The 27,294-nt window shown below is 40.7% G+C and overlaps 3 protein-coding genes across 5 annotated transcripts; 1 reads left to right on the top strand and 2 right to left on the bottom strand.

Annotated features, from left to right (window-relative positions):
* Positions 1–1,056: 1,056 nt before the first annotated feature.
* On the bottom strand, positions 1,057–9,121 carry ftr86 (finTRIM family, member 86). 3 transcript variants are annotated; one of them, XM_061681524.1, is made up of 12 exons: positions 9,069–9,121; positions 6,994–7,564; positions 6,811–6,906; positions 6,367–6,600; positions 6,083–6,245; positions 5,922–6,011; positions 5,796–5,843; positions 5,603–5,635; positions 5,091–5,141; positions 3,967–4,035; positions 3,670–3,872; positions 1,057–1,684 (listed from the first exon to the last, which is right to left on the bottom strand). In XM_061681524.1, the coding sequence occupies exons 2-12, from the start codon at positions 7,501–7,503 to the stop codon at positions 1,349–1,351; spliced, it is 1,833 nt and encodes a 610-aa protein (XP_061537508.1). In that variant the 5' UTR covers positions 7,504–7,564; positions 9,069–9,121; the 3' UTR covers positions 1,057–1,348. The 3 variants fall into 3 exon arrangements, with proteins under 3 accessions (XP_061537508.1, XP_061537510.1, XP_061537509.1); XM_061681526.1 differs by having other exon boundaries at positions 3,670–3,839; XM_061681525.1 differs by lacking the exon at positions 9,069–9,121 and having other exon boundaries at positions 6,994–7,601.
* nudt8 (nudix (nucleoside diphosphate linked moiety X)-type motif 8) lies at positions 8,639–15,001 on the top strand. The gene is made up of 5 exons (XM_061682160.1): positions 8,639–8,736; positions 10,024–10,731; positions 10,806–10,938; positions 13,972–14,049; positions 14,251–15,001. Exons 1-5 carry the CDS (start codon positions 8,639–8,641, stop codon positions 14,443–14,445), a joined length of 1,212 nt encoding a protein of 403 aa, XP_061538144.1. The 3' UTR covers positions 14,446–15,001.
* Positions 13,701–26,183, bottom strand: mfrp (membrane frizzled-related protein). Its single transcript, XM_061681527.1, is given in 14 exon segments — positions 13,701–15,713; positions 15,818–15,993; positions 16,190–16,310; positions 16,312–16,325; positions 16,738–16,868; positions 18,136–18,284; positions 18,380–18,456; positions 19,642–19,767; positions 19,907–20,037; positions 21,154–21,373; positions 21,472–21,630; positions 24,547–24,684; positions 24,931–25,039; positions 25,936–26,183. Coding segments are annotated over 14 exon segments (1,830 nt in total). The 5' UTR covers positions 25,990–26,183; the 3' UTR covers positions 13,701–15,488.
* Positions 26,184–27,294: the final 1,111 nt, after the last annotated feature.

Here is a 27,294-nt window from a genome sequence, read left to right as displayed (position 1 = left end):
GTACAGGACATCATACAAGGTAAGAACTGGGACACTGAGAGGGCAGAGGGGAGGGGACAAAAATACATTGAGATGCGATGTAGGGCGAAGGTAGAGGTGGCAAAGCCCAAACAAGAGGCATATGATTACATGAGTGCCAGGTTGGACACTAAAGAAGGAGAGAACGATCTATACAGTTTGGCTAGACAGAAGGATAGAGGTGGGAAGGATGTGCAGCAGGTTAGGGTGATTAAGGATAGAGATGGAAATGTGTTGACTGGTGCCAATAGTGTGCTGGATAGATGGAAAGAATGCTTTGAGGAGTTGATAAATGAGGAAAATGAGAGAGGAGGAAGAGTAGAGGAGCCAAGTGTGGTGGACCAGGAAGAGGCAATGATTAGTAAGGGGGGAGCTAGAAAGGCATTACAGAGGATGGAAAATGGAAAGGCAGTTGGTCGTGATGACATTCCTGCGGAGGTATGGAAGCATCTAGAAGCAGTGGCCGTGGAGTTTTTGACCAGGTTGTTCAAGTGAATTTTAGAGGATGAGAAGACGCCGCAGGTATGGGCAGAGTTGTGTGAACTATGGAAGAATAAAGTTCATTACAACTTTGACAATGACATTATGAGAAAGAGTAGTGGAGGCTAGATTCAGGACAAAACTGAGTATCTGTGAGAAACGGTATGGTTCCATGACTAGTAGAAAGAGGTCCACAGACGCATTATTTGCTTTGTGGGTGTTGATGGAGAAGTACAGAGAACGCCAAGAGAGAGCTGCATTGTGTCTCTGGAGAGCTAGAGAAAGCCTATGAAAGGGGGTATGCTAACAAAAATATCTCAAAATCATCACATATGACAATTGTAATCTTTAGTACAGATTTTTGCAAGATTCATGGAAGTTGACTCTTGATTTGCTTTTGTGAGTCATAAAATGCAGCGGCAGGCCAGATCAGGCCCGCAGGCCCAGAGTTTGATGTGTAAGCACCAACTTTGAAATAAAACCACTGGACTTATTTTTAGATTTTATTTCCACTTTATTACTACCTCACGAGGGAGCAGGCCATATAATGACCTGGTCTACTCTATATTGGAAAAATAATTACAATTCTAGGAGGTCAGACATGATCTCATATGGCATTCGAAACATGTTGTCCTATTTTATACACTCTAATGTGATCTTTTAGCACTACCATGCAAAAAGAGTCATGTTTGTAGCATTACCATGAATATCAAGCAGTACTGACGAGGTGTATTTGCTTTTGAATGTTTATTATAACTTTTTATTTTTATTACATGAATTAGAAGTGTGGAAAAAAATCTCATTGCAAACAATTGAAAGCTAACCAAAGTACAGATACTTCATTTGTATTTCAATCCAACTGGCAGACTGTTACAGTAGCACCAACTCCACTCCAGAACCGGAATCCTGGGTACAGTGGACCGCTGAACTGGGTCTCGTGTCTGTGGATGAGGTGTGCCTGGTCGTTGGTGATGCGATAAAATGCCAAAATGCCTGCATGCTGGTCTAGATAAGTGCCAATCCGTTTGGCTTTGGGCGAGCCCAGGAGTTTTTCCTGGCCATTGTGCCAAAAGGAAAAACTGGACCCAGACCAGTACAAGCTCCAGGAAAGGGGATTGTGGCCCAAACGGCTTTTATCATCAGAAGACTGGCGATCCATGTCCTTGTATGCCACTCCAATTGTAATCTGGATAATGAGAAAGGGGAAATTCTAGTGACATTTTTTTTCTTGCAAATGTAATTGTTTATATTTATTACCGCCAACATGAACAAAAGGTTTGAAGAACATCACTTGCACAGAAAAAAACTGCAAATGCAACATTTTAATGAGCATCTAAATAAAAACATTAAGAGGAATTAATGCCATCATTTTGCAAGATGACATGTCACAATGGAAACGTTCCCTCGCCCCAGAATACAAATTGTAACATCCCATCCCTATTCCAAAAGTCATCCTCTATAAATTTTAAGCAGCAGCCTGCTAACTATTCACTCTTGTTTTTTAGATAATATTTTTAATAGGCTTTAGACAATCAGGATTTTTGGGGCAGAGTTTAAAAAAAAAAAACGATAACCGATCACTGATCCGATCATAAGATGGAGGAATGTGTCCATTTAAATTACCTGTTCATTTACTTTATATACTTGTGTACTTAATTGCTCAAAAAATTATATTGAAATAATGTCTTTGTTTTTCTATTAATGCAAGTGAGGCATAGTGACAGACAGAACAAATGAATGGTCTTCTATTAGATGGCAGGAAGTAAATACAGTAATTAATGTATCCACTTTTTGTGACATTTTTGTTTGTTGGTGTGCCGTGAGATTTTTCAATTGTAAAATATGTTCCTTGGCTCCATAAAGGGTGGAAACCACTGCTCTCGTCAGATCGTGTATTTTAATCAGCCAGGTCAAACCAACATTACATGACAGAACTAATGGGTGCTAACTTATTGTAATTAAATTATCCATCCTTCCATTTTCTGAGCCGCTTCTCCTCACTAGGGTCGCGGGGGTGCTGGAGCCTATCCCAGCTGTCATCGGGCAGGAGGCAGGGTACACCCTGAACTGGTTGCCAGCCAATCGCACGGGCACATAGGAACAAACAACCATTCGCACTCACAGTCATGCCTACGGGCAATTTAGAGTCTCCAATTCATACATGTTTTTGGGATGTGGGAGGAAACCGGAAACCGAAACCGGAGAAAATCCACGCAGGCACGGGGAGAACATGCAAACTCCACACAGGCGGGGCCGGGGATTGAACCCGGGTCCTCAGAACTGTGAGGCTGACGCTCTAACCAGTCGGCCACCGTGCCGCCGTAATTAAATTATTTTTAATTAAATTAATTCACCCACACCAAAACTTTAGAGCAGGATTCAACAGAACGGCGGCATGTTTACATCCAACGGTTCGTACATTTTATTGCCTGCTTGTGAGCCGTATCGTATTGAAACATACATCAAGCAAGGCTTAAACGAACGTCCTCTCCTGTCCTGAGCACCGGTGACCACCGATACACGTTTTCCCCCATTTTGTCCTTACAATACAGTTGGCTCGCTCCACTTTTGTTGTCGTCACCACGGTAACGAGTGTATCCGGTCGCATTTGAGTTGACAAGATAAAGCCCAATGATCGTAAAAAATGGGATGCGGTGGTATCAGAATACAAGATTTTATTGCAGTTGTCTGACATAGTGCAATCGTGAAAGAGCAAATGTGTCGTAGTCTGATCCGGGCATTACGTGTTGTCTGTCACCGACGTGTTGTCTGTACCACACCGCCGTTTTTTTTTTTTTTTTTTTTATTTTTATAAATAACTTCATTGGGCGTGAGATATTTATAGTACTACATCAAAAAGCACTCGACAAGGCTAAAAATAAACTAGCTTTTGGATTCAAATATACTGTGCATGCAGAGTAATGTCTTTTGCGGAGTCGATCAATGACGTCATTGATCGGATCGGGGAATTATAACATTAAAGCCGATCAGCATAAAATGCGAAATATCGGCCAATACCGATCAGCCCGATAAAATCGGTGTAAAGTCTAATTTTTAATAGTTGAACCTTGGAAGTCTAAATACTGCATTTCTCTTCTCTCCCCCACAATGAAATTCCTAACAGTGTGGGAAGAGTTTGTGCTTGCTGATGTGTAGTGCAAGTAGGATCACCTTCTGGCCAGTCCACTCCACCTCCCAGTAGTAAGGGCTGCCTCCCAGTGGCTCTCTGCAGAGAAGCTGTCGCCAATAGTGGAAGCGTTCCGGGTAGTCCACCGGGTTCAGGTTCTCTGCACGCAACGTGGCCTTATGGCCGCCATCTGACAGCCGTATATGCCGATACACTGTGTTGGGGTCAATGGTGGGCTCAAAGCGAACTCAAAGGAGAAAATACATTTTAGCAAAGACACTAGAACCACTTAAAGGCTTTCACAATTTACAGTATATATTCCTGAAATAAAATTGACTCACATTTCAGCAATTCTTCCCTCATCTTTGGTTCTGGGCTCACAAGTCCCACTGTTGTTACAGGCTTGGGTGCTAAAGACAAGAACAGGAAGAATAGGGTAAATGCACTGGATATGTAAATTTTCCTCGTTGTAAAGGCACGTTGTTACTAGCCTTTACACGATCAGGGTTTTTGGGGCCAATCACCGATCAGCAAGCTTAAAAAAACGATAACCGATCACCGATCCGATCACAAGATGGAACAATGTGTCCATTTACATGACTTGTTCATTTATTGTATATACTTGTGTACTTTATGACATGTTCATTGATTGTATATACTTTTGTACTTTACCCTGAGTACTGTATCCGTCCATCCATCCATCAATCCATTTTCTGTACCGCTTATCCTCACTAGGTTCGCGGGCGTGCTGGAGCCCATCCCAGCTAAAAAAAAGACCTCTAGGGGGCATTCAAGGTTTGTCCACTGACATAAGTTTAGGTCAGATCGACATTACAACATGACAGAAATAATGGCCGCTAACTTACTGTAATTAAATTACTTCAATAAATACTGTTCATGACATGCTTACTCTAATTTTCTTACTCTCCCGGCTATATGGACGGGTCTTGTCCAGAGTTTGCGTCCGTTTGGCTTTTCCTTTTGTTTTTTTTCCCCCCACACTGTGTTGCTTGAACGCGGCATGCGCCTCCTTGTGTACATTCTTCAGGTGCCCGATCAAATTTGTGTTGAATCGTTTAGATGACGTTCCCCACAACGTACTTCAGTTGTGCACAGACTGCAAATAACTTGCGTGTTGTTTGTCTGAGACACCGCAAAATAGTCCCACACCGATGACGTGTTTTTTTTTAACCGACAAAATTGAAAGAAAGTTTATTGGCCGTCAGATAGATACAGTACTGTGCCGCAAGATGCGTGGCAAGGCTAAAAATAAAATAGCTTTTGGATTAATAAACGACGGCGACGCGGAGTTAAATGTCTTGTGCGCAGTCGATCGATGACCTCATTGATCGGATCGACGAATTATGACATGAAAGCCGATCAGCATAAAATGCTAATTAGCGGCCGATACCAATCACACCGATCAGATTGGCGTAAAGTCTAGTTGTTACACATTGTTAGTCACCTTGTGGTTGACGCTGAGGGAATGGTGGCGCTGAAGCTTCATTGGCAGAGACTGAATAAATTGAAGACATCATTGACGTTCAGTAGCAATGAAGAAAACCATCACAAATGTGTATAAACATCCTCCTGTTTGTAATGTCATGTTCCTATCCCTTCTTTAAAAAAATGTAGCTCTACATAAAAATTGCCTCGGCTAGAAGAAAATGGAATTAAAAAGGAAAATGATTAAAATAAATAAATAAATAATAATAAATGTAAAACAAGAGTTCCCCCCCCGCCCCCTTTCTGCTGCTTAGCCTTACAGTGATCATGAGCAACAAACAAAAACTATTCATGGCTACTAGTAGTAATGTTGTATGCCAACTTCTGTGACTAATATTTAAATAATTGAATTAAGTTATTGCCAAGTCATTTTCACCGCAAAAAAATGGAATGAATGAAACAATGCCAATAGTCAGCATGTTAACCTCTTAAGTACTACTATAAACTCAACCAATGTTTGTCATTTCTCACCTAGTGGAGGTAGATGTGAAGACTTGGGTGACACTGCATTCCATAATATTTGGAATGAAAAAATATAAATTATTAGCAGACAGTAACATGGTTCGTGTCTAATAAAAATAAAAAAAAATTTTAAAAAAAACAGTTGGTCTTACTTGTCAAGAGTGTACATGATAATCAAGTACACAGCTTGATTATCACTTACCTGAGGGCCGTGGCAAGGGTAAAGGTATAGGATGTTGCGTCTCATAAACTACAGGAACAAAATTGTAAACAAAACAGTTTACTATGTAATGTAATATTAATAGACAATTGTGTTAAGTTACTTTACCTGTGTTTTGCACAGTAGAAAGGCCATTAACTGGGATAATGTTTTGTGCTGTGGCACCTTCACTTCTCAAGACTGTAGGGCCCTCATTCACTGCAGAGATAAAAGCATACTTAGTATCAAAGCAGGCCAGGAAAGAGGGTGGAAAACTAAACCAAACTGACCTAAAGTGACAAGTTTGGCAAGACTTGATTTGCAGAGCTCCTTTATTGACTCTTGCAGCTCCTTTAAGGCTGAGCAGACGTTCACTATCACCACTTCCTCATTGCTCATTATTGTCTCCTGTCTGGCACCAGTTGGACCTGCCAGCTCCACTGTGAGGAAATTCTGAACAAATAAATTGATCACACAATATAAGAATAATTACATGTGCCCATAACAATAATCAGCTCTCTCCAAAATGTTATTGAAATATGTATCAGCGATATTGCACTTCACACTCTACTACCTTTAAGAAGCAGATGTGGTCCTGCATGTCTCCCAGCCTGCTCAGCTCCTCTCCCTTCCAGTGAAGCTGGACCATCTCCTGCTCCAGTCTGTGGATACGGCCCTGAATGTGGCTGCCAAAAGACCGCTCATGTGTGCCGAGAAGCTCACCAACTTGAGTGCCGGTGAGAGTAATGACCTTCACAAGTTCGGAAAACAAATCCAGTCTCTCTTCCTGCAGAGACTGGACCAAAGCCTAAAAATAGAGGGAAGATAAAGTTTACAACATCCATCCATCCATTTTGTATACCACTCATACTGTATGCATGTTTTATGTCATGGAAAGCACAAAAGCCTCCCCCAGCAGACTTTAGGCGAAAGGTGGATCACACCCTTGATAACAGACAGAGCAACCCAAGGATGATAAATTTGTCTCAAAATATATACACATTAGAATGACTCATACCTTATGTTGACGGGCAACATTTGGGAGTTCCTTTAGTGTCTTCTCTGTCTCCTGGCCTCGCCTCTCCACCTCTGCTTGCATCTGAGTGAGTTCCTTCTATAAAAGAAGATGCACACCATCTTTTGTCTAGTACGGCAGTTGAAGAAATGCACATTAAAAAGTATGCTGTTAATTTACACATACTTGTCTCTCCTTCCTCTCATCTTCAGGCTTGAGAACACAGTGCCCTTTGTGTTCCTGCTGACAACACACCTCACACACACACTCCCTGTCGTCATGGCAAAACAGATCCAAAGGCTGGTTATGTTGAGGACAGGGTCTGGCAGATACGGTGGGAAGCTGAGGGTATACACTGCCTTGCCGCGGTCCGATTTGTGGAAGAAGCTCCAGGTAGATTGGTTCGGATGATGGAGCAGAGGAGACAGCTGTAGAGGGATTTGGATTGAGACGATTGCTCCTAAGCTTCTCCATGGCTTCCACTAGGACTGTGCTCTTTGCCAGGGAGGGTCGCGGCTTGAAGATCTGCCTGCACTGTGGGCAGCTGTACTGGCCCTTGCTGTTCCCTTTGTCCCAGTGACTCTGGATACAAGTCAAACAGTAAGAATGTCCACAGGGTAGAGTTGCTGGGTCTTTCAGGGTCTCCAGGCATACGGAGCAGACAAAAGCGTCCTCTTCAGACCAGGCTGAGGCCATGATGGGTTTGATGGGAGCAGGAAGTTTACTTGCCAAGGTCAGAACTGAACCCAACTGTTCCCTAAGCGTGACAAAACACACCGTATTACAGTGAGATTTAAAATACCAAGGCGTGTGATTCACATGCTGCTTAGAAACTGTAGCAGGTTCGACTCAGAATGAAACTGGTAAAACCTGTTCATGGGAGTTTCTCTCTTGAAATGGTCCCGTTTCTTTCTGACATTCAATTTGTTTGCAGGAATAAATTAAATGCTAATCCTAGGCCTTTAAAAAAAAAACTTATTTTAGTATCACCAATGATACAAATGGCAACCAATGCAGAGTCTTTAACACATTTTGTCACAAAAACATAGTCTGACTCTTTCTTTGGTAACACCACTTGAGCATTTTATCATGAGCACAGCACTGTTATTTTAACTTCTGTGTGTACCCCGCCTCTCGCCCGAAGATAGCTGGGATAGGCTCCAGCACACCCACGACCCGCGTGATGATTTCAAAACCAACAAATATTGTCTATATGTGATGAATGAAGCGATTATACATTTGTAACTTTGCACAATCCTAACAGCCCTATCTGAGGGAAACCCTAACTCTTAACTACAATGTGGCCTGTGATGAAAATTAATCCGACACCCCCACTTTACATAACCTGATAAAGATCCATTTTAAATCAGTTTATGGCACCTTGAGTAATTGTTGGTCCCACTCTCTGGAACTCTGCTACTTCTTTTAAACTGTAATGTCTTGATCAGAAAGTCCAGTGAAAATGGGGGTTTATTCTTGTTATGCCTGTAGTGGATATTCTTTTTTGTTATTTGTAAAGCCTATTGTCATAGCACATTTATCATCATAACGCTTCCGGAAATAAGATCTAATCCCCTCCGATGACCACCCGAAGAGCCATCATTTGCACTTTTTAGTTGTATTTGTGGTTGCAATGCAAAGACTGCACCCATCCACAAGGGCTGCCGTTGTGACCAGTGCCCGTACCAACACCATGTCATCCAATTTACCGTTCTTTCCCCATAGTATTATCATTACTTATGCCGTATGAAATGAGCTATGTAAATATAGTTGACTTGACTTGAATTTGAAAATGGTGTAAAGCAAGTTTTTGCGTCATGACTGCGCAGTGATGGCAACCGTGACGACCACGAACGCCATCTTGACTCCTGGCAGGCTGGCAGCCAGCTCGCCGGGCGGCAGGCTAACGCTAGCGATTCAACTTTCAAGGTGAGTTTCTTTAAAAGTACATTCTTCTCGAGGGACTGTTTAATTGTTGTCCACTGTTCCGCCTTATGTAGCGTATAACAACCTTCTACACGTAACCTTACGTATGGAACGACTTCCAACACATTTGTATTGCGCTAACGCGTTGTCCAACTAGCTGACAACTAACATTACTTTGATTCGAGTCAGTAATAGTAACACTGTAATTGATTAGGAATATACAAACCGACACAGTTGTGTGTACACGTCCACATTAAATACACGAATTGGGTGCATTTTCTGGCTGTGTAACGCAAACCCCAGAGCTCCTGCTACTCCCGAGTGTTTTAACTCACCATTTCGGCTTGACATGCAATCAGCCCGGGTCCTTAGCAGCTGAAGAGGTTGTTTCATCTTTTTAAATGATGGCTAGGCACTCCCTAGTTCGCTTGACAAAAAAAGAAAAGTAACGAGCCTATTTTAGCAACGTAGACTAGAAAGTACTGTACACGTATCTGTTTTTAAAAGGAAAATAAACTCTCAAGTGCAGTACAGCTACCTGAAAAATCTGCTGAAGTATAGTAACAAAGTATTTGTACTGCATTTCGTTTCTTCCCACCACTGTCAATCAAGAGTAGATTTGTCAGTGGAGGTGGTGTGAAGGTTTAATCACTTATAATTATAATTATTCAGACAACAATGCTAAAAAAATAAATAATGTAGCTCTAATAGTAAAAGTCTTGGAATGTGGGGAGTGTAACCATATTACTAGCATTAAGCAGAGGAAAAGAAACTACAGGATTCCCTTCGTAGCAACAAGGGAAATCTAAAATATGAAATAACAATATAAATTATAGAGGGCTAAATCAAATGGTAGACTTTTAGATCACACTACAATATATTGTCAGATTGCACAGCTGTACTCTAGTCTCAACTGTGAGACAGATGTGCAAACCACGATCACACCATCCTGGTCAAGCTTGAGAAAGTTCAAAGTTTTTACAAGCATGCTCCCTCACGACCATTTGCTCAAAATTGAACAGAAATGGGGGAAATGATCGGAGAAAAAGAGCCAATCCAGGTCATGAAATTCCAGATGATTTTAAAATGTAGGCATAAAAAGTCTGGGGCGGAGGAAGGGAACATCTATTTAAATAATAGATACCCTATTACCCTATTTAAATAAATAGCTATGATTGTTACATTAAATGGCTTTGATGTGAACTCACACCTCTTTATCATAACTTGCTTTACTAACCAGTGCTTGCTTTAACTTCTGTCTTTTTTTGTAATTTTATTTTATTTTTTTAGAATGTTTCGGGGTTCACGGCTGGTGATCAGGTCTTGTCCATTAAGGCCAATGCTGCGACTGAATGAGTGCAACTATGCACGCGCTCGATGGCATCGAAACGGATCGAGGCATGAAACCGTTAATGGAAGGAGGTCATTCTCCACAGAGACTGCATCCTGTCCAACAAAGAATTTTCTTTTTAACTTAAACTGTGAAAAGCAAAAGGCCTCATTACAATACCTGAAATCCAAAGATCCCAGGAAGTCCCCTTGGAAGCACCCCAAAACTGTGAACACTCAGGACTGTTTATCAAACACAACTTGCCGTCCACCTCAGAGAAAATTCTTGGATATTTGTCATCCTTCACACAGTTTAAACAATACAATTTACTCCCATAATATCTGTTACAGAAAAACCTTTGTTAGTTGGTTAGAAAATGTCCACAGTAGAGCACAAGCCTACAGCCTCACTTCTCACCAAACCAGAGCAGTTGATGGAGCTTGGAGTGAGTGTCTAACACTGGAAAATGAAAATAGGTGTCGCCGGAACCTGGTCCCCAATTTGAGGATGTATGATGCGGAGAAAGGGAGAAAAACTCAGAGCCAAGGAAAGAATCAGGGAAGATGGGCATCCATTCTGGTGTCTCTCTGCAGTGTAGGGGGACAACCAGCATTTCTCTTCACACTGCGCTCCAGCATGTTGAAAGGTAGACACAAAGGAGATGTCAGGTTAGTAGCGCCATGTGTGAAATATTCAGCACACTTCTTTGTGAGTGTGTGTTCTCATTTCCGCATTTGTGTAGCTTTGCAGGAGGAAAGAGTGATCCATCAGACTGTGATGTGGTGGCCACTGCGCTGAGGGAGGCCCGAGAGGAGCTTGGTGTTAATGTGTCAAACGAAAGTGTATGGGGTGTCCTCAAACCCCTTCGGGACACGGTGAGTTTAGGATGAGTGAGATTAAATTGACCAGATTTAGATCGCTGTGGGACACTCAGGGCCAAAAACAGAAAACAGCTTGTACCCACAGGCTGTTGAAACTGAAAAAAAAAAAAGGTTTATCTAATCTATCTATGCCCCACAATGGGAGCTCAGAATCAGTCTTGTAATGTAATGGAGTACAAATACTGTACTTTGTTACTGTTCTTCAGTAGAATTTTCACACATCTGTACTTTATTTTTATTATATATATTTTTGAATACTTATACATCCAATCTAAGTACTGTACATTTAATATCAGTAAATTAAATTTGTTCCTTGAGAACAGCAAATGTCAATTATTTACTTACTTATTACTTTTACTCAAGTAATATTCTTCAATATGACTAACTTTTACCTAAGGTATTTTATACAGTACTTTATACAATCCCTGGTTAAAAAAAACAAAAAATACAGTCCCCTCCATAAGTATGGAATGGCAAGGTCAATTCTTTTGTGCTTGTTGTATACTGAAGGCATTTGGGTTTCAGATCAAAAGATGAATATGAGACACAAGTTCAGAATTCCAGCTTTTATTTAATGGTATCTACATCCAGAAGTGTTAAACAACTCAGGACAGAGCTTCTTTTATTTGAAGCCACCCACTTTTCAAGTGAGCAAAACTATTGGAACATGTGACTGAAGGGTGTCTAGTTGCTCATGTGTTGCCTTTTAGATTGATTGTTTAAACATCAGAGTGCTTATTTTTGGCTTTAGGTTTCACCTGTGAAGACTGCATTTGCTGTTAAGCAAACATGAAGACCAAAGCGCTATATGGGAGAAAAGCAAAGCATTTTGTCTGCAGGACGATTATTTACATGTTTAATTTTGGAGAAAAAAGGCAAATCATGGATGTTCCACAAAACTATTTTTATTCAACATACCACGCTTCTGGCTTTAAGAAAGCCTGTGATAACAAATAAAATTGTCCTCAGTCACCTTTTTTTTTTTTTAGCAAGTAGAGGGGAAAAAATATGGAATTGCTCAATTCTGAGGAAAAAATGATGGAATCAGCTTGTAATTTTCAATTCCAAAACAAACCTCTACGTTAGATTGAATCTAATTAGTCAGCAGCTAAATAAGAGTGCTCACACCTTGGAGAGCTGTTGCACCAAGTGGATTGACACGAATCATGGCTCAAACAAACACACGAGAGGTGTCAGTTGAAACGAGAGAGAATTATAAAACTTCAAAAAGGTAAAACATCACGGAATGTTATAAAAGATGTTGGTTGTTGCCAGTCAGCAGAGTCTAAAATCTGGACCAAATACCAAAATGGGAAGGTTGTAAAAGGGAGGCATCCTTCTAGACCAAGGAAGACCTCAAACTGTTGGGTTAGAAAACTTAAAGCAGTGTCTACAAAATGCACAACAAAACATATTAGAAGAAGAAGAAGAATCACCTTTTATTGTCATGAACATGCATGCATGCACACGAAATTTGTTCTCTGCATTTAACCCATCACAGTGAACACATACACGTTAGTGGAACACACTGGAGCAGGGGGCAGCTGAAGCGCCCGGGGAGCATTTCGGGGTATCAGTGTCTTGCTCAAGGACACCACAGCCGTGAGTCCGGGGGATGTTGGCGGGTGGTCCAGTCGGGGTCTTAAACCTAGGTCCCCCACGGTGGCAAGTGATGATATTAACCTTAACCAAATGGGCGGAAACTAGAGTCAAACGCCTGTGACCGAACTGTTCATAAACCGCCTATAGGAAATGGGATTTACAAACAGAAAAGCCATATGAGAGACCTAAACAGAAGAAAAATAAGGTGATAGTCGGGTAAAGAAATGCAATAATGGACTGTGGATGACTGGATGAAAGTGATATTCAGTGATGAAATCTGCATTGGTCAAGGTGATGATGCTGGAACTTTTGTTTGGTGGTCCAATGAGATTTATGAAGATGACTGCCTGAAGAAAACATGCAAATTTCCACAGTCATTGATGATATTGGGCTGCATGTCAGGTAAAGGCACAAGGGGAGATGGCAGTCATGACATCTCCGAGAAAGTTTACATAGTGATTTGGGAAATTTTTCTGATTCCATCGATTGAAAGGATGTTTGCGATGACCTAATTTTTCAAGTTGATATTGCCATAGAGCAAAACCTGTTAAAACCTTCCTTCAAGAAAGATATAATATCAGTGTCATAGGGCCCTGTACTTTGCATTCATTCCTTTTTCCTTCTGATGTTGGAAGACAACAGGAAACAACCCTGTTTTTGTTTTGTTTTGATATATGTAAACAAAAAGTGGGAAACGAGTTGTCTCCAGTTTCTTGTTTGAAAATTGGACATTGAAAAATGGGAAACCGGCCTTTTATATGATTTTGTATGATGTGTTTATTTAACTCAAATCAGGAAATAAAATACAACCGAGACTCTAAATTGCCTGTAGGCATGACTGTGAGTGCGAATGGTTGTTTGTTTCTATGTGCCCTGCGATTGGCTGGCAACCAGTTCAGGGTGTACCCCGCCTCCTGCCCGATGACAGCTGGGATAGGCTCCAGCACGCCCGCGACCCTAGTGAGGAAAAGCGGCTTAGAAAATGGATGGATGGAAAATACAACCGTAATTGTTTTCCTCAAGCTTGTTTTGTGCGGCTTTAAAGCTTCATACGTAGTATGGAGTCGCAGCAGCAGTAGAAGAAGAAAGTCTTTGTCTCCCCGATTCCAGAATTTTTCCTTCAGAATTAACCGATTCAATATTTTTTTCCTCCACTTGCTCTTTTAAAAAAAAATTTTTGTGTGTTTCTTAAAACTAGAAGTATTTTCTATTAAGTATTTTTGAACAAAACATTTTTTTATGGAACATCTGTGATACGCCTTTTTTTCCCCCTCCAAAATAAAAAATTTAAATGAGCATCCTCCAGGAGCGGTGATTCCATAATTTATGTCAGTGTTTTTTTATAATGTATGAGTACTGAAGTAAATTGACTTTTCTACCGTATTCTAATTTACTGAGATGTACCTTTATTTTATTTTTCCTTAGTCAGGGATGTTGGTGGCTCCGGTGCTGGCTAACGTAGGTCGTCTTGAGGAGCTGTCCTTCAAACCAAACCCAGGAGAGGTAAAGTCATTGTGTGTTGCTGCCGAATGAATAGCCCCATCTGGCTCTTCTGTACAATATAATACTTATTTTTACTCGTTAAATGTCATCCACACTGCTGCACAAGTGTCTTATACTCCCATCTAACCTGTGAAGCAACATCCACACGACTCTTGTGGTAATTTCAAATTTTAAGAGATTCTCTTTTTCTCTGGTTCTCAGGTGGAGGAGATTTTTAGTTTGTCTTTGTCCCATTTGTGTGACCCTCAAAACCGTCGGTACACGCACTTTCGCACAGGGGACAAGTATGGATACACACTCCCAGTGTTTTGTAATGGGAAGCATCGTGTGTGGGGCCTGACCGCCGTTGCCTTAGATCACACACTAAAACTTCTTATCCCATCACATTTGCAGTGAAGCCCATTGATTGTGTGGCTCAGAGTTCATATTTGCTAATGTGCAATCAAGAAGAACATTTTCTTTCTTTTCTTTAATTCAAGTGGAGAGCTTTTGTATCAATACTACTACAGTTTTATGAGTTGTTACACATCTTGTTTTAGGTCACCTTCTGACTGACGGAATTGAATGAATTGATTAAATTAGTTCTCATGGGGTTTACAGACTATGAGCTAACCAGAGAATTTTTAATATTTAATTTACCCATATTATGTTTTTACCTCACTCAACATCAAACCGGTACTTTTTAACACAACATATATCACAATGTGGTCTGTTGAAGGACAAATGTATTAAAGATCATCTGAACATTTTCTTCCTGTAGTTTTTACTCCTCGTTCACTATTACCAAGGCAGTATCGTAAAGGGTGCTCATAGACATACTGGACTTTTATTGCAGTTAGATCCAGCTGATATAATCATCAGCATATCAGTTGATATTCAATTTAAATTTAATTTATTTAATTTGGATGATCTATCTTTTTACCCTCTGCCAAAATTACTTAGTGCTTTTTTTTTTTTTTACATAGTGCTTTACCTCATTAGTGACCAATCTCATTTTGCACTATATTGATGGGTTATTCCATGTAAAGTATTAGAACTGATATTGGTGAACATAGATGATAACCCAATATTAGTCTTTCAATACATAATTCAGCTCTGTACAGCACTTTGTTTCAGCTGAAGTTGAATTTTAAAGAGCTGTATAGGTAAAATTGAGTAAATTCTATTTAGAATTTTTGTTTGGTTTGGCAGAAATAAAATCAAACATAGTCAACCCACTATTAAAACACAACTCAGTGATTTTGATGTTTTCTTGCACCTTTCACCATGACAGTTGCTTTTTGGAAGGTTGCTGTTATTGAGATGTTCACTGGCCTCCTGGCCAGCAAATTACAATATTAGAAGTGCTGGAATGCTCGAGGGCTTTTCTAGTCAATTGAAATCTGTCAGTCTTTTTTTTTTTTTTTTTTTAAATTTCCAAGACACTTTTTTTGTGGCAATCAGGGTAGTGAGCACTCCATGGGGTCCAGTGTGTCGGGCAGGAGGTGGCAGTTGAAGGGCCAGCTGAAGGAGAAAAGGTCCAAGGCTTGGCTGCACTGCTGCTCAGCCGAGGAGCAGACAGCGCGGCACGGCTGCAGGACGCCTCCGCGAGGGCTGCACTGTGGCAAGAACATCCCACAAATGAGTCTCCGCAAGGGCTCGAAGCAGGCCAGTTCCATCAGGACCTTTGACCACAGAGGAATGAGTTATTCATTGAACTTTAAGTCATGACTGGAGCCCATTTTCCCAAAAAGAATGTAATGAGAGGGTAACGGTATTGACACTATACCCTGTACTGTCGCAGTAGTGTGGTAGCTTCTCTCTGATCAGCGATGGAGAGCCATATGTTGGGGAATGAGGTGAGGTTGTAGCTGAGACCCAGACACATCTCCACCTCTATGGATTCGCACGTGGAACCTGGTGGCATCAAGAAAATGGCATATTCCAGTCGAGTATTGACCTCTGCTAAAAAAAAAAAAAAAAAAAAAGGTCAGGGCCCATGTTTTTGCTATCCACTCCCTAGAAAGAAGCATATATCTTTTGTGTGAAAGGTGACAAAACGGCTCCATTTATTCTCTTGTCCATGGCTGCAGAAATAACAAAAAAGCTTTGAGTGACGGTCACACCCTCTGATTGGGGGTCAGACATTGCATTTACTCACTGAAGGGAGGGTAAGTGGAGTTGCCACAGTCTTGTTCATCTGCTCCATCGGGGCAGTCGTTCCAGCCGTCACACAACCACTGTGAATGAAGACACTCGCCGTTGCTGCAGGCAAACTGTCCTCGGTCCACATGTCCCTTTTAAGCAGCAAAGGACACCACAAAAGGGCACAGGAGGAGGGTATAGAAGGAAGAGATAAGTGTTCAACAAATTGAGTCACAATGGCACCTTATGCAGATCAGTAGAATTGCATCTGTAAAATATGAGTGATGAGCACATTGCCTTTGATTTGGAAGCATGCACCACTCACAAAAAGTGAGGGATATTTGACTTTAGAGTGAAATTTAAGGAAGAACCTAAAATGAACTCTTAACCTTTAGAGGACCTGTAAATTATATAGTACATTTTCAGTTCAAAAAAATAAAGTCCAATAGCCTTAATTTTATGAGTAGTGAGCAGCAGCACAGAACAGCATTGAATATAAAAGTTAACCAGTGTGAAAACCCATCTTAATGTATACAAAATATTATCTTGAGAGGAATAACTCACTATCCCGCAGAGACATGGACTGATACGTCGCGTTAAAGCCGCTGTCAGTCACTCCCTCGTCAGCCGCAAACAGCACAGTCATGTGCTGGCCGGACGAGGTCAGGTCTGGTGGGCGGGTGGTGCCACAAAACCTGAGACAGAAACCATAGAATTTGCCGCAGGCTACCAGAACGATTGCAGCGAAAGTTACAGTTCACAAAAATCAGATAAGTGAAACATGCACCTAATGTGCATTATGGGGACAAAAGTTTTGAGTCAAACTTCTTTTATCAACTGGGTTGGGCAAGACCCCATAGAATAAGGTTCAGCTTACCCTTAAGAAATTTTGGACTATTGTATTCTTCCAACTTTGTGGGAAGCGTTTAGGGAAGATCCTTTTCTGTTCCAGCACGTTTTCCAAACACCTTTGAGATGAACGAGAACAAAAATTTGGAGCCAGCAGAACCTGTCTCAGGTCCAACATAGATTTGACCTCAGAATTATGTTCTGGAAATGTCTGGCATGCAGGCTCGCTCGAGTAGTACTTGAAAGAATCACTGAATTAAATGTCCAAACTGTGCATAATATTACAGTGGTTGAAACTTTTTTTATTTATTTTTTAAAATCCAATACAGTACATTTGTTAAGTACAGTTAACGTGTACAGTATTTAATACATTTGCATTTAATCTTTTAGAAGTGTTTGCTTTCAAACATTTATTTAGGTTAAATTTTTTTAAAACTTTTATGTGCCATACATTTGTATTAGATCGGTATTTAAGCTTTTTTTTTTTTTTTTTTTTCATTTACCTATACTTCAGCGCAGTGTTAATGTTCAAACTGAGCATAATGATACAGTGGCTAAAAATAAGGAATAAAACATCTGTCTCATTTATGATGAACACTTGGGCCTACTATGCTACTGTATTTTAATGTTGGTCATTATAGTGGCACTGGGAGAGCCAAGCATTTTTTGAGGGGGGTACATGGTTTAAAAAGTTTGAGAACCACTATTCAATATAACAGTGTCAAAGTCAAGACGTGCGGGTTAAATCTGGCCCTCCACGTCATTTTAAGTAGCCCGCAAAAGCTTTCTTGGACTTGTGTTTCACACTGTACAAATTGTTACTGTTGCACTTGTCTGCATCCTTCATTTCCTAAAACGACAAACTATTGATGTAATGTTGCACTTTCCCAAATAAAAAAAATAAGATGTTGATGCTTAATTTTGAAATTCATTAAATCTGTTCCTGTTTACACAAAAGATCAGCAGTTTGTTTTTCATTTTTTCCTTCATGCACCAAATAAGAACCGAACCACGTATTAACAACCAAACATCATTACAAATTGTAATGGCCAGGAATCCCAACACTTCTGTCCACATAATATATTCCAATATTAAAACCAAAGTATGTCTTACCTTCCCAGAACTCTTCCAGCTCCAATGTTGTCGCTGTCATGCACCTCCACATAGTCGAACTCACACACATCTTGTGTCTCCAGGCTGAAGTTATTGAAGCGCAGCATGATGACGTGACCCTCCTCAACAGATATGTGCCATACACAAAACTAATGGCAAACGAGGGGACACAAGATGGAAATAAAATTGTCCTTTCATGGTTTGTTTAGAGTATGGTAACAGCAGACAATGGTTGTGAATGTACCTGCTGGTGAGGGTATGGCCTGGGGTGGTTTGGACTTGCCAGGAAGCCGTATGACCCAATTTTCTGCCCGCCGCATTCTGTGGGTGAACAGAACAGTTATACACTCATTGCCACCATTCTCAGGGCCCCATGACTGACAGGGGGCAGAGAAAATTGTATTTTAAATTTGGTTTTGCAGTAGTGTGAAGGGCGCCCTTGATTACTTCTGACAAGGAGTTCATGCTTTTGGTTGCATGTGTGTGGGTTTGTGTGTTATGACAAGTCCAGTAAAATACTGTGCAAAAGTCTTGGGCAACACTAGCTTTGCTGTTTAATGGATTTTTTTCCCTTACAGTGTATATTATATAGTAGGAAAGATTCAGTACAGTGTGTGGGTGTTAACAATGACATCAATTAAAGCCTTTCAATTTAAGTGGGGAGTTTTTTTTTCTGATATCTGCAGTATATTTTAGCCTCCAACAATTTTTCACTTTCTAGTTACATTCTCAAAGGGTTTTTTTGTCATCTCAGAAAAAAAGTGAAACAACGTACTGATTATCCAAGAGCTCTTCCAATATATACACACTACTGACAAGAAAAGCTCAGACAGTAAGAGAGAGAGGAATCTGATGCCACCCAAGGACCTTTGTACAATACTGTTTGTGAAAATGGAACAATTTTAATCAGATTTTGCGGCGTCCTGGAACATCCAATTATCCCACCCGTCTGTCTTGTGCAGAGTCGCCATAAAATTTATGGAGATGATCCAGATTGTTTTGTTTATCACCAAGATTATGCAAAAACTACTTTGCTACCAACTGTATTTTTTTTTTTTTACAGGGGTGGCGGCGCATGGGAAATGTTTGTTCTTGTCTGAGTGTGACTTTAATGGGACAGTTCAGGAATTTGTAGGTATTGTTACTGTTACTGAATTTGTAGTATTGTTACTGTGCAAAAGTCGTAGGACAGCAATTTTGTTTTAGTGTTGTCTTTGCACAAAGATAGTATGCTACAAATGGAAGCAAGGTATTCAGTGCTCTTTTTGGTGCAGTTTTGAAGCCTTCATTACCTCATTTATGAAAAACTTTTTTTAGACTCTGATGGTCAATAGAATATATTTTTCTGTCTCTCTCTGCTATACAGAAGGTGGGAACGTGGACAAAATGGTGCTTACTCAGATTAGAATTCTGGTACTCTGCGACACAAACGTTATCTTCTCAGCGTGTGTATTAAATTGAAATATAAATACATTTTAAAAAAGTGTTTATTTCATAATCTCTCACCACTGTGTTTATGGCTGCAGTTGGCCTCATCTTTCTGGTCATGGCAGTTTGGTTGACCGTCACACACAGACACGGGCAGCAGGCAGCGTCCACTGTCGCACATGAACTCTTCTCTGGAGCAACTTTCTGAGAAACAAACACACAAAGCACACAGATGGACATTACCAGATGGACACTGGCACACGCACATAATGTATACAGACAGGTAACAAACTAAAGGAAGGCTTTTCCTTTAGTTTGTCATCCATGCACACAAACCACTGACTGTGCCCAGGTGTGAAGGCCCTGTACTGAGCTGTGAAGCCATTGCCTGCAATGCTGCCATCAGAGTGGAAGGTCACCCATACGGTGCTGCTGTTTGTGTTGACTGTTGGTGGAGCGACGGCGCCACAGAACCTGCATAAGAGACAAATTGAGAATTTCAAAATCAATTCACCTTTTTACACCTAAATTTCAGCCAAGTCAAAGCCTAACATTAAACCATAAAAAGAAAAAGAAACAATTCTCTTCAGGAACATCAGTAAATAATTATCATTTGACCTATTAATCATGAAATAATAATGTGCCTTACAATTGTTTACACGCCCCCGCCATCCACCCCCCTCCCAGTAAATTAGAAGATGAATGGATAAAAACATACATTTAGCATTAGCTTCTACATACTGGTGTATTAACCATTACAGAAACAAACATACAAACAAACAAGAAAAACATTTTGCCAATCACCAATGCTGCTAAGTTAGGGTGGCTATGGCATAACGTACATTGGTTGGTACATTTGTTCAACACTACTACTACTGTATAGCAGTGATGGGAGGATAGAGGGCCAGTAAGGCCTTCTTTGCCGGACTACACTATAACAAACACTGACCAACATCCATCCATCCATTTTCTGAGCCGCTTCTCCTCACTCGGGTCGCGGGCGTGCTGTAGCCTATCCCAGCCATCATCGGGAAGGAGGCGGGGTACACCCTGAACTGGTTGCCAGCCAATCGCAGGGCACATTTAAGCAAACAAACAACCAACCATTCGCACTCACATTCACACCTACGGGCAATTTAGAGTCTCCAATTAATGCATGTTTTTGGGATGTGGGAGGAAACCGGAGTGCCCGGAGAAAACCCAAGCAGGCACGGGGAGAACATGCAAATTCCACACAGGCGGGGCCGGGGATTGAACCCTGGTCCTCAGAACTATGAGGCTGACGCTCTAACCAGTCGTCCACCGTGCCGCCCAACTGACCAACATTGATAATCTAAATTCTAATATTTGTTTCATGAAATTGTATTAAATTATTCCCAAAGGTCTATTTTCTTCATTTTGTAACATTTCTCTTGGCTGCACAGCACTTCCAGTACATGGACGTGGATGTTCACTTGTTGGTCCAATCAGATTTCAGACTTTAAGTGCTGCCATGTCGAGCTAATCGGCCAAGGGCATTCAGAATCAGTGCTTGAGTTATATTATTGTAGTACTGTATTGTGTATCTGTCAATTGGGAAGGTCCACTAACCTTGTGACCATGGAGCTGTGCTCTAAGTGGTCTTGCACCTCCAGCCAGTCAAACAAACAGGGATATGGACCCTCCACATTCAAAGAGGACACATGGATCTGAATTAAGTGAGGGGGTGTGGTTTGGATCACCCACACACACAAAATGTTGGGGGGATAGGAGCCAGGATGATTCGGTGAGCTGAAAAAGCCTTCGGAATCAGTCAAAACTCCGCCGCAGGCTGAGAGAAAAAATAATCATTTGTCTGCTCCATAACTGGAAATGTTAACAGCCTCAGATAATTAAAAGATGTCAGCAGGCATATAGTTTGTGTCGTACGTGTTTCAGTCGTGGGGGTGGTAACGGGGCGGGGTACTGCCGTACTGTCCTGCTGGCTTCTGTTTGCAGGAATTGTGGGTAATTCTCCACCCCCTGCACTGAACAGGTCTGAAGGGCTGGTAGACAACAACTGCTCCTCAAACTCTTGACCTTTAATCTCTACATCCAGAACAGAATCTAATATGAGATTTGAAGTCTTCTACATAATGTCATGATATAATCAATTTCAATAACACCCTTACCTGCAAAATACTCTTGCTACTGCTGTTCATTAATGTTTTAATGATACAAAATGTAGGCAAAGCAATCATTTGGGTAGGCAACAGACCAGGAAATTATACTATACTCTCTCTTACTGACTGATGTACTATTTTAAAAATTCTAATTTATCTTCCTGTGTCAATGTAATCACACTATTTGTGATGCATTATAAAACTTCACAGTCTCAACAACTCCTTTGGATGATTTACCGGTCACTTCACTCCAGAAACATTCATGTATTCATAGGGCTCACTCATTACAGCTTCATCACTGGGAGAAAAAAGAACGTATAACATATAACGTCACTCCTATAGTGTTTGAATGAAAAACTAGGGCCTGGCTAACAAACAGTCACAAAAATGTGACGATAAGTATTTCTGGACAAAGTCGTTTTCATTCATTTTGAAATTGATAACAGTTCTGTAACAGATACAAAGTATTTAGTTATATACTGAAAAACTATTAAAAGTTTTAAATACTTTTATATGACAATGATTTAAATTAGCAAGAAAAGTATTTGCAGTAAAGTATTTAGAATTTTGACTCTTCTCGGGCTACTGCTTCCCAGCCAAATACTGTATGTATTCATTCGTCTTCTGAACTGCTTATCCTCACAAGGGTTGCAGGCGTGCTGGAGCCTTTCCCAGCTATCTTCGGGCGAGAGGCGGGGTACACCCTGAACTGGTTGCTAGCCAATCACAGGGCACATACTGTAGAAACAAACCATTCGTACTCACATTCACACCTATGGGCAATTTGGAGTCTTCAATTAACCTACCACACATGTTTTTGGGATGTGGGAGGAAACCGGAGTGCCCGGAGAAAACCCACCCAGGCACGGGGAGAACATGCAAATTCAACACAGGCGGGGCCGGGATTTGAACACCGGTCCTCAGAACTGTGAGGCAGATGTGCTAACCAGTCGTCCACCGTGCTGTCAGCCAAATATGTATAAAAAATTATTATAACTCCTTATTACAACAATGTAGAAGCACAGACCCCTTGCAGAATTGCCACTATCACTAAATACAGTAATGTGTCAGTAGGCCACCACCCAATGAAAGGTTTATGCCATAAATTAACAGTGTTGGTAAACAAAACCCAAAACCAAAATATTCTTTTGTATCTATGATTTAATTGAAGCTCTATACTGAAATGATGCTAAAATATAATCAACATTGCTGTCCAAGAATTTTTGATTTTTTTTGTATACAACCCCAATTCCAATGAAGTTGGGACGTTGTGTTAAACATAAATAAAAATAGAATACAATGATTTGCAAGTCATGTTCAACCTATTTTTAATTGAATACACTACAAATACAAGATATTTAATGTTCATCATCGATGGTCCCTAATATCATCAAAAGGTTCAGAGAATCTGGAGAAATCACTGCATGTAAGCGGCAAGGCCGAAAACCAACATTGAATGCCCGTGACCTTCGATTCCTCAGGCGGTACTGCATCAAAAACCAACATCAATGTGTAAAGGATATCACCACGTGAGCTCAGGAACACTTCAGAAAACCAATGTCAGTCAATACAGTTCGGCGCTACATCTGTAAGTGCATCTTGAAACTCTACTATGCAAAGCAAAAGCCATTTATGAACAACACCCAGAAACACCGCCAGCTTCTCTGGGGCCGACCTCATCGAAGATGGACTGATGCAAAGTGGAAAAGTGTTCTGTGGTCCGACGAGTCCACATTTCAAATAGTTTTGGGAAAATGTGAACGTCGTGTCCTCCGGGCCAAAGAGGAAAAGAACCATCCGGACTGTTATGGACGCAAAGTTCAAAAGCCAGCATTTGTGATGGTATGGGGCTGTGTTAGTGCCAATGACATGGGTAACTTACACATCTGTGAAGGCACCATTAATGCTGAAAGGTACATACACGTTTCGGACAAACAGATGCTGCCATCCAAGCAATGTCTTTTTCATGGACGCCCCTGCTTATTTCTGCAAGACAATGCCAAACCACATTCTGCACGTGTTACAACAGCGTGGCTTCGTAGTAAAAGAGTGTGGGTACTATACTGGCCTGCCTGCAGTCCAGACCTGTCTCCCATTGAAAAGTTGTGGCGCATTATGAAGCGTAAAATACGACAATGGAGACCCCGGACTGTTGAACAGGTGAAGCTGTACATCAAGCAAGAATGGGAAAGACAATTAGTGTCCTCAGTTCCCAAACGTTTATTGAATGTTGTTAAAAGAAAAGGTGATGTAACACAGTGGTAAACATGACCGTGTCCCAGCTTTTTTGGAACATGCTGCAGCCATAAAATTCCAAGTTAATGATTATCTGCTAAAAACAATCAAGTTTATCAGTGTGAACATTAAATAGCTTGTCTTTGTAGTGTATTCAATTAAATATAGGCTGAACATGATTTGCAAATCATTGTATTCTGTTTTTATTTATGTTTAACACAACATCCCAACTTCATTGGAATTGGGGTTGTAATTCTCCCATATACCGTGTGTGTGTGTCAGATTATAGTTATATACTTAAATTCCAACAGAAAATGAGTTTTGGTTGTCGAATAGTATGCTTGATTGTGAGCTGGGTCGATTTTGGATAGAGTAAGGTGAATTCAGTTTGAAATTCCTCATTCTTGTTGAAAAAGGGAAAACACTGAGAAGTCACTGAAAATCAAAGAGTCCGATTAAAGCACTTGATGCTGCTGGATGTTCTCTGTGACAAATAAGCAGCGGCGGTCTGATGAATTTGTTCAGGTCTGTATACTGTATATGATATGTTTGTGATCAGGTTCTATTTTATTGTACTCTTGTATTTTCAGAAGAGGCAGAGACTCACGTGTGAGGATGAGGGCCAATGTCAGGCCGAGAGCTGCAACCAGGAGCGCGGCAGCAGCAGAGACCGCCAGCTTCCCCCAGCCGCAACCTGCACCCCGAAATAGAACAACACACACCACAAAGAGACCCCACCCTCGGCCTGAATGTTTACACGTAAACATTAATAGGGGCACGTGGAAAGACATTTGGAAGCATGCACTCGTACTAAAAATCATCTTGTACAATTCACAGATACTATTTGAACAACATTGCTCAGGAGATTCACGTTAGTACAGTCACTTGCGACTCTCAAACTGCTGTCATCTGTTTGTATGCTGAAATACTCTGCAGCTGCTATTTGATGCCCATGACACATTGTATTCATTGATTGCACTTGCAAACCTACCAGTTGTTGGTGGTTTGATTGGCTCAGGGGTGGATGAGGTCATTGGAAATCCCTCCACGCGCTCCTCTCGCTCCAGCTCCAGCTCAAAGGCAGGATTGCAGAACACATTCTGGACAAAGAACGGAAGAAGAAAAAAAAAAAAATAATATATATATATATATATATATATATATACATACACACTTGCGCGCACACACTTGAGACAATGGTTACATCTGCAATGTTATTATTGGATCTGATAAAGGGCTTGTGTCATGTTGTCACCATCAGAGAAGAACTGCAAGAACTTTCTAATAACTTGCTTATCTAAAGTAGCTAAAACAGGAAATCTATGTTGGCACCACTGCAAAGTACATTCAAAATAAGAAAAATGAACCGTTAAGTCAATATCTCTCTTAGTTTGATCGTCAGTAACGGGGCATTATTATGCTTATGAAGGAAGGATTTTTGATGCAGCTTATTGGCAGCTCGTTCAGAGGTGCAGAGAGTTTCCACTGTGCTCATTATTGTAAACACAGTCGTACATACATGAGGAAGCCCCTGGACCATTTATATCCAGTACTTGTTAGAAAAAGGAAAACTGTCTTTTTTGTTGTTGTTGTACTTGCTGTGTATGATCCTACACTGCATGCCAACTTCCAAAAATAAGGTAGTGTCACGGACAGTACACAACATAAAGTCAATTTAGTGATTTGGATTGCAAACACTGAACTACAACTGGTATAACAGTCTACTCTTCAGTGTTTTCCGCCATACGACTTTACTAATGCATATTTGCTATCAGACATGAATTCTCACCAAGGAAGGGCATATTCTACTGAAAATGTTGACCAATGCCAAATCATCAATAAATGACAAAGGTAGAGGAATATATCCCAACCAACTAAGCAGATAACAATTGACATTTTATAACAATAAAAGGTTAACTACATAATGATGATAAACGTTCTTATGTTACTTTGTCTTAAAGCAAGTACAACCACCATCATGATTGACCTTTCTCACCTTGTAAATGTCTGAGGCATCAGAGTCAATGACTACTTGGCTGAGATCAGACATCTTTGACCCACTGCTCCACTGTTAGCCAACCCAGAAGAACTCCATGCATCCATTAGAAAATGTTAATTAGTCCAAGTGGAGAGCTCCACTGATGTGAGACCTATAATGTGCAATAGAACAGTACTATGTTGTAAATATCCAAATAGGAATGTATTAAAAAATAATAATAGTAATAATCTGTTGGCCTCCAAAATATCTGCACTTCTCCTGGTTTGTGATGTTGTCAACGCTCACAAAATACTTGAAAAAAACTCTTTCCTCGTGTTGAACAAAGCCGAGTCAGCTGAGGACTAAGCCCTGAAGGAGGGGGCCCAGAAAGGTGGGGCTCCTCGTTCAAGTCCACTAATCCTCGGCTATTACTGATTTTCTACACTAACCTGTTTTATTCATTGGGGGGAGAATTGCAAGCTTAAATTCCCCATTGAGGAGATGTGGATAGAAGCATTTCTTATAAACCAAATCAATGTACATGACATGTACTCTTGGGCAATCATCTCAATGTCAGTCAGTTTATAAGCAAACCTCTTCCAAGGCGTTGTCACATAGAATCGGTCTTTAGGGGTCCCAGGGAGAAGAAACTAGTTTTCTTCTGAGACCTTCCAAAGAGGGGCGGCTTAAGGACACAAAGCAGGGAAAGAGAAGATCTGAATCTCAAGACGATATCCACGTCAGACCAATGATTCTGTCCTCAATCTCAAAACAATGTCCATTACAGACCAAATTAGTAATTGGAAACAAAGAGCTGCGTTTCTTCATAGTCTTCAATCTTAGTGTGGAAGTGGAACAAGGTAATTCTTCTGTGCTCACCTTGACGTGTTCATTTGTACATGTAGTTTTCACAGTGTTTGATGGGACCAATATGCATATAAAGTACATCTATAAACATGTGTGTCCACTGAGCTGAGGGACAGCTACAAAGAGGGTTTGAGTCAGCGCAGTAAAAGTACTCCAATCATCATTCTGAAGAGAGCTCGCGTTAAAATGTCACGAAAGAGACAAAAACAACTTTTGACCACAAAAATAAAAAAGCATTATAAAATACTTATAAACTGTGTACCGTACGTTCATGTCAAATTTAAAGCAACGGAGTTCCTCTCATACGTGCTTTACTGGAGGAAAATGTTGGGACACACCAATATTAATTAAATAGTTCACATAAGCACTCCAAAATCGTGTGTTCCAGAATAGTGGACACAGTCCCATCTGCACAGAAGCGACCAACTCCATATTTTCTTCTACAAGTAGATGTAATGGTCATGATAAGCTGTCCCAATACTTCAAAAATATCTTGGTTAAACCTCTCAC

This window comes from Phycodurus eques, chromosome 7 (assembly GCF_024500275.1).
Source record: "Phycodurus eques isolate BA_2022a chromosome 7, UOR_Pequ_1.1, whole genome shotgun sequence".
NCBI lineage: Eukaryota > Metazoa > Chordata > Actinopteri > Syngnathiformes > Syngnathidae > Phycodurus > Phycodurus eques.
The sequence above is the reverse complement of the archived record's forward strand: the minus strand, read 5'-3'. Positions and strand labels throughout refer to the sequence as shown.

Excerpts from the sequence above, each read along its gene's own strand:
- ftr86 (XM_061681524.1), bottom strand. The coding sequence starts at position 7,503 with ATGGCCTCAGCCTGGTCTGAAGAGGACGCTTTTGTCTGCTCCGTATGC. Across the intron at positions 5,636-5,795 it reads ACCCTTGCCACGGCCCTCAG|TGTCACCCAAGTCTTCACAT; the intron begins GTAAGTGATAAT and ends TATGGAATGCAG. Across the intron at positions 5,142-5,602 it reads TTCACATCTACCTCCACTAG|TCTCTGCCAATGAAGCTTCA; the intron begins GTGAGAAATGAC and ends CAATTTATTCAG.
- nudt8 (XM_061682160.1), top strand. The coding sequence starts at position 8,639 with ATGGCAACCGTGACGACCACGAACGCCATCTTGACTCCTGGCAGGCTG. Across the intron at positions 8,737-10,023 it reads CTAGCGATTCAACTTTCAAG|AATGTTTCGGGGTTCACGGC; the intron begins GTGAGTTTCTTT and ends TTATTTTTTTAG. Across the intron at positions 10,732-10,805 it reads AGACACAAAGGAGATGTCAG|CTTTGCAGGAGGAAAGAGTG; the intron begins GTTAGTAGCGCC and ends GCATTTGTGTAG.